Raw genomic sequence first — 15,027 nt, 5'->3', positions numbered from 1 at the left:
TTCCAATCTCAGTTTTTTAAAATAAACACTTCTTTTACCACTGACTATCCCAGATGCAGAGGAAATCTTCAAGATATATATTATATGTTAAATATCAAAAATAAATACCTTTATTTATTTTAATCTCTCTCTGTCCTTTTTTTTCTAAGTGTGGTTAGCAGTGCAGCTCTCCATCCACACCCCAGCCACTCTCAGCTGCTTCTTTACCCCTACTACATGAAATAAAACTTTCCAGGCAAATACTGGGGCAAAATTTTGCAGCGACACTCAATCTCTCAGCCCTCAGCCATTCCACATGTTGATCTGGGTATGAGAGTAGGAAATGGACAAGGTTGATCCAAATATTTTCTCATTCTGAAAGGAAAGCCCTTCCTGGTTTTTGACATGAATATCGTTATCATTCAGCCTAACTTCAGTGCCAGTTCAAGAATACACATATCTATGGGATATGTGACATTTTGCTGCAATATGCTTCAGTGCACTTGCTGGTACCTAACCTACTGGCGAAAAGAAAGAAAAGTATTGGACTGAAAATAATACAGTCCTTTCCCCTTGGGAATCCCTTTGTGCATCTCAGGGTACAACTGTTTTTTGAAAATTATTTTTTAAGTGTATCATTTGCCATAGGAACTGCATTATTTTTTCTGTTGTAATAAAAGGTATCCTGAGGTATGTTCAGCACACACTTATTGTAAGATGGGTGTAGGAGATAAAACAGTTTTAATTTCAACTGCCAATCCTTTGCTCAAAATTATAACCTAACTTGCAAAGTAGGGTTTAACTTTATTGTAAATATTTGATTCTAAAATCTATAGTTCTTTACTAGGAAAGTGCAATCATCTGCAGAACAGAGCAATGGTACTTCCAGCTGTCTGAGTAAGTGGCAAACCCCCTCAGCTTTCTGTCATAGATTGCCATTTTGGGAACCACTTAAAGTAACAGATATAAAAAAGGGGACTGCTCAGGAAGTGCTAGACCCTTCCATCCTTACCCAGCAGTCCTCTCCTTCCCCCATTATGTACCTAACATTTAATTACATTAACATCTATCATAAAGCATGATTTTGGTATAACTACTGTTTGGTCTTGTTGGTTTGTAAATTGCAAAATTGCAAACTTGCTTATTCATACTGGCAGTGCCATAAAGAATATGGTATTCAGAAATATAAGCAAGCTATGAATCTGTATATTTTTTTACTGCATCCTTGATCTGTTGTTTTAAGGAAAATCAATTAAATGATTTGATCAGAGAATCAAAAGTTGACACAGGATCTAACGTTTTGTTAGATGAACAAAGTAGAAACAAACAAGAAAAGATAGTTATTTTTTTTTTAAGCATGTTAATTTCTGCTCTTTTATGCAACCCTGGTTTCACACCTCAGTAATGACAGAAGAGAGACTTATGATGCCCACTGCTGAAGAGAGTCGCCATTTCATTGCTTCTGGCTGATCAAAGCTGACATCACAATCCATTAGAGGAGGACACTGCAAACAGTATATCAAAACAGGCTACAATACACACTTCATGCAATGAGCCTTAAATCAAACTGAGACAGTACATTTATTTGGCTTAAATAATATTATACTTTATTTTAAAACTTTTTAAAAGCAATGCATTTAGAATTTTGAATTCTAAATTATTCTAAATCATATGAATGAAATTTTAAAATTTCTGCTATATTTTATACTTACAAAATAATGATATCTGGCAGTCATTAATAAGAGTAAGGAAGCTATTTGTTAGTCAATATGCATGACAAAGTGCTGTAATAATTATTTTTATGCTATATAAGTGATTTTCCCCATTAAGTGTGTACATTTTCTCAGCCTATTGTTGATCTGCTGCTGAACATTTCACAAAAGTTTGCTCTGTCTTCAGAATTTGACACTCCAGACAGCCAGTATAACAAATGAAAGAGCATGGATTATGACAAAAAATCTCAACAGTGATGTTAGCATAAACCTCTTTGTTTGAGTTTGTTTGGAGGGCTTTCTTCTGCTTCACTCTCTTTCATCTTAACGTTCCACCAGAAAAGTCCTCTGCAGAGGAGTTGTTTTTAATTCCAGCCACTGTTGAGTCTTTATTTCTTAAAATATATATTCACAAGTATTTATGATGTAAACTACATTAAACAAAAGATGTTACTGGTGTATTTTCTCTCTCAACTGACAACTTGCTTCACAATACACATTGAATCTTTTTTTACAGTGTTTCATACCACATATCATTCATGTTCATTTAATACTAATAAAAACTATCGGACTCATCATTTATATTCCAAAATTAAGATGAAATAGATTTCAGTCATATTGTACAGGTCATTTACTTAGAAATTGGTATCAAGAGGTAAAAAAATGATTACTGAACAATAATGATGAAGTGAGGAAAGATATATCTGAATGTAAATGTCAAGTATAGAAAATATTATTCTGGATAACTATGTATAAATACTAGTAATTAATGTTACTGTTTTCTCATACAGTAGCTCTTATAGACTGTCCCTTAACAGCCTATTATTAGGTTAATTAAAGTTTAATTTTCCCAGATAAGATCATCTCATGTACTTCTTTGGTTAGCAAGACATATGCTTTCTTAGAATTATCTAAAAAATAAAGAGGATCAGTAACTGTAGATGGATTAAAACCTTCATCCACCAGTCGAAATTTTTGTTGTTTGAATGTTCCAGTAATTTCCATTTTTTCCTATAGAACAGAGAAAGATTTATTATTCAACAGAAGAGCTTCTTTTCTTTTGCTCAGACATTTGTTTTTGAAAATCATACTTGATAAAAGGTCAATACTGTTGATTCTCATAATGCTGGAAAACTACAACTTTTGTGCTGCTATGGACCAACACCCAGAGACATGGCAGAAAAAAGTTACAGCCTGTTGCGCTGCTCATCCCAGTGTCTCATTTGGTGTAGCCCCAGCCTGCCCGAGACAATCTATCGATATTCTTCATTTGTGCTCATTATAAAACTACACATCGTAAAGAATCTGAGAGTAAAAACTGTACTTACCAAGAATTTCTTACTGATAAAACTCAGGAAATTTTCTGTATCTATGCTTATTGTCACCTTAAATAAAGGGTGAAGGAATCACATACTAAATCAACCATATTCGTACTCAGCAAGGTCTAAATAAAGGCAATCTTTACCACACATTTTATGTTTTCAAGCTTCTTTTCAATGTCACTGTGTTCCTTGGAAAAAAATAGTGGGAGGCAACCTTAGTGAGACTCTTTTCTCTATCCTCCCTGCCCCTTCTCAGCCCCACTTTACGGCCCCTCTCCATTATCTTCTCTTCTGTCTTTACATTTTTATATATACACAAACAATCTCTGAAAACTAAAAATTATTATCTCCAACAACTCAGAGAACTGTTGTATCTACTCCAGATCTACCTCCAAATTGTATCTATCTGCTTTGACTGGTATAAGAAACATTTTGACATCTTCTAAAGTGTGATTACATGCCAGATCAAGCTCAATAGGTTTTAATTTTTTCCCTTGAAGTTTCCCCCACTATCTTCTTTCTTCATTAATGACAGCAGTACCAATAGCAATTAATCTGTAATGTAGGCATTTAAATTCTAATCAAAGTTCATATCCAGGCTACATCCAAGACTCGGATTCCCTCTGCCCAGCATAAAGGCTTTCTTGTACATCTCTACAGCAATAAATATAGACTAGGCTATTATAATTTCATAAACTGACTACTGCAACATTCTCAAGTGTAATCTTGCTTGCTCATGTCAGAATGCTGCTGGAAACAGTATCTTCCGGGACATATGAGATAGATACAGATATAAAAACATGTAACTATAATTCAGTTTCAAGATCCTTCATATTCTCTTCCTTTTTCCCTCCTTTATTCTGAATCAGTATGCCATCTCTGATTGGCCCAGGAAACCAACTGCTATCACTTATCTTCCCTTTTCAAACAATTAGTATTTTTTTTATCTCCCCAGACTTAGGAAAATTCCTTCAAAAACATCTTGAAAAACATTTTTCTGTTTGCCTTTGTTTTCAAAACACTTACCAGAAATGAAGATGCTCATCAGACTTCACTTACCATGATGATCAGTATTGTATGATTTCTACACTCTCCCATTTTTTTCTAGCCACATGTAGTCTATTGTATTACATTTACATTTTTAACTCTTTGGGGGAGGGACTATTTTTTTTTTTGACAAATTGGACAGTTACTACAGCAAAGTACTAGTACACAAATAGGGATGACTTTGATGATTATGGTGGTGACAATAATAATAATGTACATTTTTAATTCACCTTTTCAGTTTACCTAGTATATTTTCAAATGCTTTAACTTTTGTTATTATATTACAGAGCAAATAACATTTCATTTATTGCGCAGTGTCTCCTGCTGTAGCTCTATTCTTTCCTCTCATTTCCACTGAATAAAATGTATTTTAGATTATTTTGTCCAGATGTAATTGTTCACATTTTACTAATCTGAATCCTTTTGTTTTCCCATGTTCATGCTTCTAATCTCCCTAAATCCTTTTGTATGATCTCTATCCTTACTCATTTGTATGATTCCTCCCATTTTAGCATAATCTGGAGATTTTATTGACTTTTTCTGTATTACCTTCCCAGAACTCCATTAATGAAGACAGCAAATAGGACCAGTTCTAAAACTCATCTAGTGATACATGAACAAGCACTTTCTGTTATTCGTTTAGCCATCTCTGTATTCAAATGATGCAGATGTATGCACTGTGCAATAATGCAGCTTACCTGGACTCTTAAAAAAAGAGGACAAGCATAACTTGGTAGATAGGTCACTACTTGCTTATACATTTGCTCCAAGTCTAACGATGTATTCTGCTTTAAAATATTTTCCTGCTTTTCCTTCATGATCTGGGAGAAAGGAACCAAGATGCGAATTCCGAAACATTAATAAAGGTGACATTTCAGTAATGAACCTTACAAAAAAGAACTGTAGTGCATTAATGAACTGACAGTCATATATAATCTTCTAAGTTTCAGTAAAACTGGAAGATTGCATTCATATTTCTTATGGTATTACATATATTTGGAGATCAGTCAAGTGATCAGTTAAGCAATAATGCTGTAAATGAATTTGGCAGGCAAGAGGAAATGGAGTCCCATGCTGAATATTGATCAATAAGTGTGGATAAACATCAAAACCATTCCTTTCTCAAAGACAAGAGTGCTGACCCTCTTTCCTGGATTAACCAATTATATATTCTCTTCTGTTTTACCCTTTCTCTCTTGCCAGTATCTTATCTCAAAACTGTGGATCTGTGTGTTGTTAGCAGAGAGAGAGATTAAAAGTTCTTACTGGTTTGTCTGGAAAGAAAGAGCACTGTGGGTCTATAAGAAAGACCGAAATGGGTAAAATATAAAAGCAGTGAACTTTAGCAATCAAAAAATAACTGCACACTGTAATCCTTAGCTAGCAATAACAGCCGAGACATTCTGCCCACCTTATCTTTTTTCTCCTTTCTGTATTTCTTTTGCTAATGCTAAAAAATCTGGGAGTAACTTGATTTGTTTCTGTTTAAGTGCCATTATCAAGACAGTTGCATAAACTGGGTAGTAATCTGCAGGTAAATGTATAGGAAATTAGAAGCTCTCATTATTTTGAATCTGATTTTCAGTCAGTCTTCTTTTTATGATCTTTCTTGTGTGGCTTTGAACTAGAAGTGAGTGGCACCTTTTTCACATTTTACACTGTTTTATCATATTCTGGTGGGTTCACCCTGTCCAACAACCAAACATCTAGCCAGCGTCTCACTCACTTCCTTCTCCCATGGGATAGGAAGGGAACAGAAGGAAAGCAAGTAGACTTCTATCAAGATCATGGCAGTTTAATAGGGAAAACAAAAGCTGCATGCACAAGCAAAGCAAAATCAGGACTTCACTCACTATTTCCTATCGTCAGGCAGATGTCCAGCTACTTCCTGCAGGGCAAGGCCTCAATCAGCACATGTGGTGGTTGCTTGGGAAGACAAACGCCATAACCACAAACATCTCACCCTCTTCCTTTCCCCAAGCCTTTATTACTGAGCATGGCATCATATGTTATAGAATATCCCTTTGGACACTTTGGGCCCACTGTCCCGTCTACGTCTGCTCCCAACTTCTTGCCTCTCCCCAGCATACTCACTGCAGGAAGAAAGCCTTGATATTGTGCAAGCTTTGTTCAGTGATTTCTTTCTTAATAATTTAATTATTTTTCTAATTATTTTCTTCTTCACCTTGTTCTTGGTTTTGTAATATATCTGTTTACAGATGGTTTATAACACTAAGTGAAAAGTGTAATAAGACAGAAGAATGTCTTAACACATTTTCCTTTAGAGTTATTTTAATTCTTACCTTATTGACATTTTATTTTGACACATGAATGTGTGGATTTTCCACAAATGTGAATTTAATAAATCTTTAAACTTTAATTTGGATTATGTAGCTATCACAAATTCATGAAAGATAACTTTTCAAAAACACATCACTGCATCCACATAAAAATGCATGATTCACTGGCTCATTCACATACCAATCTTATGGTATTTTCATTATCTACATCTACATTTTAGCTAGGTATTAAACAGATGACAATCAGTAGTGATTCACAGGTTTAAATCATGAAATAAAAAATGTTATGAGGTCTAACAACTAACCTAAGGGGAGAAAAGCATACAGTTAAAGCTTCTTTTACCTGGCACAGATACACCATACACATTTGCTTCCTGTATGAAGTCCAACATGACAATGACATCAGAAACTTCTGTAGTTGCAACATTTTCCCCTTTCCATCTAAAATATGAAAAAATAATTTAATCTCATGAAAACATATGGACACCTCCTCTTGAAAAAACAGGAATTTTAGTAGGAACTCCATTAATTTCAAACTAACAATACCTCAACTTTGTTCTCACTTGTCACATTGGTATATTGATTGATTACCAGAAAAAAATGCTTGCAATTCAAATGGTACTGGATATTAGCTATCACTATAAAGGACAATGAAAGCTTATCATAATCTAATACAATGTTTTTCAGAATTTTGACATGTATCTAAATGCATCAAATGTGACCAGTCTTTCCCATTTGATACATTCATCTCCACTTCAGTACCTAACCTCCTTGCTAGCAGCAAAACCATCACTAATTACTATGCTTATTGGAAGGACTGTTCAAAGAGCTGTAATTCCTACAAAATATTCTGGAAATGAGCTATCCAACTCCATGGGAACACTTTCTAGAAAATTAAGACCCTGTCATCCACTTCAAGATCATTATAAACTACATCAGAATATTAATAAACTGAACAGTACTGGTTGAAAACAAATAGAACGGTATTATTCTGTTCTGCATGTCCATGCTTTTTAATGAAGAACGTGAAAAGAAACAAAGATTATACCTGAAGGTATCCCCAATCCTGTCCCAAAAATATAGAAAATTCTCATGGTCTTGAACCATTAGGTCTCCAGTATTAAAATAAAGATCTCCCTTCTTAAATACTTCACAGAGTAATTTCTTTTCTGTGTGACTCTTACTGCCAGCATATCCAAAGAAGGGGTTCTTCGCATTGACTTTGGAAATGAGAAGACCAGCCTCACCTATACAGAGAATTTGAAAGAACATAAACCTAAGGTATCATTGCACATTTCCTGTACTTTACATTAACATTAATTTGGTACATACAATTTTACAAGACCAGGAACCAAGTTTGGCACGGTCCAGTACCTAAGACCCAAGAATAAAAACTTAACTGTTTCTACTGCTTTACAATTCCTATGGTCACCTCTACATGCTAAATGGTCATAAAGACACAGTACAGTATCGTCCACTCAGATTCCCACTCTTTTGTATTTGATCTTGATGACTCATCAGTCTTCTTCCAGAACTGTCAACTGTCAATTGTGAGTTCACTAGTAGGTTTACTATACTCTCAAAGTACACACTTCAAGTGAATATTATATCCCACTCCCTACACCTTACTGAATTCCAGTGATGAATCTCAATTTCATCAGCTTCCTACTGAAAAACTAGCATTAATAAAAAGCAGGTGTTCAACCCAGGCAGTAAATTCCTATTTAGTCTCCTTCCAGAAGTTCTGAGAACACTTCTTAAGCATTTTCATTAATGTCATACAGCCTCATTGCTTTATTTTTGAAGTAAAATATAAAGAATTTATATTTTTTTCTCAAAAAATAGGAAGAGATGGGGATAGGATTATTCTGTTATGCATGTAGAGTATGTGGGTGTTAGTTTGCTGAAAGTGGAATAGATGCATGAACTCATAATCTTTTTGGAATCACATTTTGAATAATAAAGCTTAAGAGTTACATTACTTCGTATCAAAGACAAGAATTATAAATATGAAAATAAATAAAAATAAAAATGCGTCCAAACTTATGCACAATTTTTAATTTAAGACTGCCTCCTCATAAGAGATGTGCCTTTTTTCCATAAACTGGTAGTGTTTAAGATGAAAGCATTTAGTTCACTGGTAGTATTATTGCAGCCATGACGGTCTGAAGATACAGGGCATGGGTAAGACAAAGTCTGTAGATAGAGATAATACTTTTTATTAGACTGATTGGTATAATTGGAAAAAAAAAATTGGCCAGGCATCTGATTAGCGCATGTGTTCCCTTAACAGGTCAGTCTGACATCCCTAAAGATAATTTTCTACAAAATTTCACGTTTTGGTAACCACAGTTTCCTGGAAGCGCCCATCTTTGATTAAGACCTGTTAAAGAATCTCTTAACTCCTTTGAAAAATCTGCTTCAGCTTCCTGTTAAAGCTGTCTGCCTGACCTTTAATGAGTTTTTCTCGCTCAGCTTCCAGGCATTAATTACAGCTGTTACCTTCCTACAATATAACGGAGGCCCTTCAGTATCTGATAGACACTTTGAAACTAGAGATACAAGATATTTGTTAAGTATTTTGGAGACAGCTATAATCAAGAAACCTCATTTTTTTTAAAAAAAAAGAAAAATTGATAAGCTTAATCAATTCACTTATTCGGGAATACTTATCCTCCATCAAAAGGCATTTGCTCTAATCCCCCAGTCTTTCTTGTAGAACTCTTAGGCAACCATCTCACTATGTTAACCTCCTTTAAAAAACACAAATGTCATTATCTACACATTCAGAGATCATATCACATCATAACTTTTAAACATTGCTCTCTGTGAACATATCCAAGGATTTCCTAAGTTCTTCTGGTGTCAGCACTGATAGGTTTAATAATCTTCTGTCTTCAATCAAAAATCACATTGCTTTTGTCAGAGCAACGAGTAATAGTTGATGTTGGCATAGTATAGTAACACAACAGCAAGGCTACTTAAAAAATTCTCTGGAGTATTTGTATTATATCCCATTAAAATACACACTTACCTTTCTTAACTTTTTCACACCAACCATCCTTATTTCTAATTGGTTCATCTTTTTGGAAATCATATTTGATTAAATCAAATGCAAAAAAAAGCTAAAAAAGGGAAAAAGAGTAATCAGTTATTCATCTACACAGTGACATCTGGTGGCAGCAAATATAAGCAAGGAAACCTTTACTCCAGTCTTGCTCATCTAAAAGTAGAATGTAGTTTAATTTAAAATTGAAAATACTCTGTAATTAAACTTACTCAGTTTCCTGGAGGTAAGCAACATGAAAACTTTTTTTATAATCTTGTAACTTTTAAAAATACATAGAACTGTAATTTTGTTAACTATCTTACAAATAATTTACAGGATCCATATATCAGTGGAAGAGCCCACATGAGCCAGGAATAACAGAAGTATATCTGGAATTTAACTCACATTTAATGGTGGTAGCTAATATGAAGAGTGTTCTTGGGGTCTTCTGGCACCTAAAACAACTGGCAAAGCAAAGGCCTATGTCTCCTTAAAAAGGGAAACCTGCTTCCTCTTGTGCTTTACTCTCGCTTAGCTAGCCTCAGTTTTTCCTGCAAGCTTTCTCAGCCTGGTGTATGGTAGAAAGTCTTATCATGAGCGCCAGCAGAAGGATGTGTACTCCCATGCCATTTAAAATAGTCATATAGCTGTGTATGTTCCACAGTTATGTCAGGGTTAGCTCTGCACTTTTCTGAAGTACCATGAACCCTTGAGTCCTGACACTGCTGACCTAGCTGACCTCCTAATTATGTTTAACAACTAACCTTGTATAAGGATCACAGAGAATGTGTCACTGTGTGAGCTGAAGGAGAGGGCACTAGAAATTGCAATACTTTTTTTTTTCCTCCAATATACAGGGTCTGACTTCTTACTTTGCTTCATTTTTCTACTGTGTTATTAATCCACATCAGACCTTTGAGACACATTGACAGATATTATATACCTGATACTGTATGGACCACTGTGTTTGCAGTTATTATCCTAAGGCTCTGGTTTCCTCATCTTGGGATTCTGATTTCCCTTTTCATAAAGAAGTATGTCAGCAATTTATTTAACTACTAGTCAAACCAAGGATATACAATTGTCTTCTCCTGCAAAAATTTTGGCAAGCGAAGAAAAAAATTTTTAAAACTTATTAATATACACCTGCACTCTTCACAATAAAGGAATGCAATATAATTTAAGGATGGTGTTATAAAAAGTGACTGAAATTAAGGGTAGAATGCTAAAACATGAACTCCTTTGCTTTTCTGCAACTAATTTGGATTAAGAGATGCATAATTATTTTATCCTAATTTGAAATGTTGCAGTAGCAATGTCATATCATTTCATTTCCAATGAAGTCTGAATAAATAGCCACCTGAATCAAACATCAAGCAGACAATTTCAGCCTCATATGGACAAACTTGTTTCACTGAGTCCTTTCAACTTTCACTACCATGTTTTCCTTCTACCTTAAGTCTGAAACAAAAAGTTATTTTTAATAGTTGATCAAAGAAACAAGGTCATAGCACACAAAATCAAGTCATAATCGAAGAAGTGGACACTTTCTGAATAAAGTGAAATATATTTTTTTAGTAACTACAGACTATAGCATTTACCAAAGTCAAGAATTTGAGAGACAAAAAGTTCAACTTAATTAGAAAATAATTGTATTATTCTTGAAGAAGGAATAGGAGGTACTCATAATAAACACAAGTCATTTGTTTAGTCTTTTCCTGTCTCCATTTAACTACTGTTTTTCACTCTCTTTTTTACATTGATATTTACTACTTTAATAGGTTTCATATGACTGACCAAATGCAATGACTAAAATATATAAGAAGAACAAAATGGTATAAAGTGAAACATTAGTCTGACATTTTTCTGTTTGATTAGAACAGCAGTGTGCCCTGTTGAGTTCCATTTTCATCTCTTCATTCCTTCAGAGCTCAATAGCTGTATCTTGTCAACAGATTAGTCTGTATGATGTTTTTGTTTAAGTTGTTACAAATAGTCAGAAACTTAAATTTAGTATCTGAGATCTTCTAAAAACTGTCGAGACTTTTACGATTTATGTTGTTGCACACATCTTTTAGTGCCAGCGACTATAGACTATTAACTATGCATATTCCAGTTAGCTTTTTGAAATAATACTCATGCAAATACATAATCAAAAAGAGCAAACAGCACATATTACATTAGACTTGCATAATGAAATTGTCAATATACGTTCTATGCAAACAGCTGTCTGTGCAAACAGCTTCCTTTTCATATTAAATAGTAGAAAATGAAAGCTCCAGAGAAAAGCATTTAGTCTGGGTACAGGCCTACATTTGTTTTATCTCATTACTTAAAATTTATTGGAAAAGAGGGTCTGAGTACTGCATGCAATATTCATAATTTTAATCTATATTTTACTCCCTGAAGCACCACATAAATATACCAAACAAAAAGCATCATTTATGTAGCTGAAACTTAAAATGAATTAAACTGCAATGTTATCGTCTGTTACTATGCTGCCTGCATGTTATCTAATAACAGCATCCAATCCTCCACCCCCTCCCTTTTCTTTTTAATTGACTTGAAATATGTGAGTTTAAATATTATTTTTAAAATAGTTTTGAAATTCCTAAAGTTTCAACTTATAATGAATGCCCACAGAGTCTTCATCAGAGAACAAAGATCACAAGCTATTGTTTTTTATTTAGCTATTTGTTTCAGAGATGATATTGCTGAATTCTCTAAGAGAATATCTGTTTATAAGAAAGCATTAAAGAAAGCATTAAATTTACTAGATTTAGTTCCAAGCATCTTAAAAAAATAAAGTGGAAGAAAAAAAAATTCTGGAGCGTAGTACCATCATATCTTATAAATGTTTTAAAAATATACTCGTAATGCCTTATTTATGCTGTAAAGGTAGAGGTACTCTGCATAGTTTTGTTAGCCAAAGTAAACAAAACCAAGCAAAACAACTTTCAAAGCTATGCTTGATATTAACTGAATGACCACATACTGTAATAAAATACTTGGAAGACACTTGAAGTACCTTAGATTACTTTAGCTCAAAACTAGGCAAAAGAACAGAAACAACACCCATCTTCATTTGCCAATGAACTTAAAGAGCTTCCATTACTTGGATTAACACATGCCAATGTTCTTCCTGTGAATCTAGTTTTCCAGGGTCTTAAGATTTGTTTAAACCTAACCTTGTTGACTTTTAAAGTAATAAGTATCTCTTCTGTCACTTAAATTCCATGAAAGTATGAAAAAAGTGCATAATACTAATTCTGCATTGCTGTGTGAAAGACAAAATATTTTATATGTTGAAATGCTTTGTGGTTTGTTTTAAGATTTAAGTGTTTCTCAGCTCAAAGCTGATTTTGATCCATACAGTTTCAAGTAAGAGATTTAGATGCCTGTAATAGTTGAAACGCTTATGCTTAAAATAATGAAAAAATACATTTATAAACAAAGTTTGGAATATTTTTTTTTACCTGCTGTTTTTTCAGTTGTATTTGCCATAGGTTATTTTTAGCCCTTCTTACAGGCTTCCTTGGATCTCATTAGTCACACTTTCCCATTGCACGCTCTCTGCCATCACTCAGAATTTATTTCAGTGTAAGAAAGAGACTTACATATTTATTTTTTTTTTGCTAGACATGACTGAGAGTCCTACGAGATTTTTCCCACATCACATTTATATAAAAACACATATGATGTATGTAATACATAATAAAATTAATCATTAATATTAACTACATACATGTGTATGCCAGATGTAAATATTAAAAAGTAATTTATTATATTACTATGTTAATCTATACACTGTCTTCTTTGTAAAATATTTTAAGTGTTACCACCTAAAAAGCTATTCAGAGGCTTCTACTTTTCTGTTCATCAACTCTGTATTAATATCCTTATTGAAACATTTCTTCATATAACACAGTGATGCTTCAAGCACATTAATCAATCCTTCATGTAAAGAGTATAGTGTGAAAATAAGTGCAAACAAGCGCACTGCTTTGAGTTAACATCTCACACACAATGGCTTCTTGGATGTCTTGCAACTGCTATAACTTTAATCTGTTTCTTCCTATTAACTTGTGTTCTTCCAAATTATTTATAAAATAAACAAGTTATGTATAGCCCTAACATTTATCACAAGTATTTCTCCCCAGTCCTTGGCAGTTACTGACAGGAAAGTTACTTTGCTCATTCTGAGAGCTCCATTTGTCTTTTAAAGCTGTAACTTTGTCTGCATTTCACCTTTAGAAATTGTGCCATTGCCATGACCCACAAAAGAAATTTATATTTTTTTTCCTTTTTCCCTGTTAAAAATATTATGCTTTGATGCTACCTGCTATTATTCCCACTATACTCCCAGTATCTGTATGTATGGGTTTTTATGCTGCATTTACTTCATTCTAACTGTGCAATTATGCCAGTAGAAAGAGTTTCTTCCTTCTCCTTGACTGTAGCATATATATGAACACACAAGCCTCTTTTCCCCTTTCTCAGTACTCTTTCTTTCTATTCCCAGTTTAAGAAACAGGTGTTTAGGAAATCCCTAGAGAATATGTCTAAGGGTATCTCCTCATATCATCCCATGTATCAAGAGAATAACACTTCAAAAGTTGTCATAGCATTTCTTTGAAGAACCAAAAAAAATCAGGAATTGGATGGCTGGGCCTTGTCTGTGCCATTCCCTGCTTTCCAGCAGGAGACAGTCTCCTTTTCAAACATCAGGTCATTCATGGGACAGCAAAACAAAAGTGAAACTGCTTTCCTTAACATATTGCTAGATGTCCAGAGGATATCATTCAGAGTGAAGCAAAACAAACACAACAGCTACACTTCAGAATGCACTGTTTAATAATCTGTGACCTCTAAAATGTATTCTAAATAAGCCACAACAAATGCCTGAAGTAAAAAAGAAATTATCTGTGGCATTAAAATATATATTTAGTTTGTGTCACAATATTCACAGACTGCGGAGTAATCAAAAACACATAAAAAGCTCCCCAAACATAAGTATTTATTTATATATGTACTTTTTTAAAAAAAAAGAAAACCACTAAAAAGTATGTATTATGATATTTTCAACGTTCCTTTTCTCTCTGAACCTATTCTAGACTATTCTGAAATTGCACTATATCTAAGCCCTTGTTCATGTCAACACTACTCTGCTTCAGCATACGAGGGAGCTAGCTGCTCCTGCAAACAAGTGTCATGAAGCAGACTGAAGGAACTGCCATCCAGAGGAACTGTGCCAATGGCAAAAGCAGAGCCCCAGTAGTTAAGAGATTGCAGAACTGTTAATTTGAGACATGTAGCTACTGTAACGTTATCATGTTGTTCCACTGACACAAGTTCTTTCAGAAACAGAGACTCGGTATGTTGAACAACTGCAAATGCTCGGGACCAAAGCATATTACAGAATCACAGAATCACAGCTGGTTCAGGTTGGAAGGGACGTCTGAAGGTCATCTAGTCCAACCACCCTGCTCAAGCAGGGACTCCTAGAGCACATGAACCAGGACTTTGTCTGGATGGTCTTTGAATACCTTCAGGGAGGGAGATTCCACAACCTCTCTGGGCAGCCTGTTCCAGTGCTCAGTCACTCTCACAGTAAAGTT

At 34.2% G+C, this 15,027-nt stretch overlaps 1 protein-coding gene across 1 annotated transcript; it reads right to left on the bottom strand.

Annotated features, from left to right (window-relative positions):
- Positions 1–2,525: 2,525 nt before the first annotated feature.
- On the bottom strand, positions 2,526–9,485 carry LOC104519641 (long-chain fatty acid transport protein 6; the record flags this gene model as incomplete). The annotated part of the gene is given in 6 exon segments (XM_010175658.1): positions 2,526–2,702; positions 4,759–4,858; positions 4,860–4,881; positions 6,704–6,801; positions 7,409–7,607; positions 9,395–9,485. Coding segments are annotated over 6 exon segments (687 nt in total), but the record flags the coding sequence as incomplete, so codon positions are not given.
- Between the last annotated feature and the right edge of the window lie 5,542 nt (positions 9,486–15,027).

This window comes from Antrostomus carolinensis, unplaced genomic scaffold (genome assembly GCF_000700745.2).
Source record: "Antrostomus carolinensis isolate BGI_N321 unplaced genomic scaffold, ASM70074v2 scaffold389, whole genome shotgun sequence".
Classification (NCBI taxonomy): domain Eukaryota; kingdom Metazoa; phylum Chordata; class Aves; order Caprimulgiformes; family Caprimulgidae; genus Antrostomus; species Antrostomus carolinensis.
The sequence above is the reverse complement of the archived record's forward strand: the minus strand, read 5'-3'. Positions and strand labels throughout refer to the sequence as shown.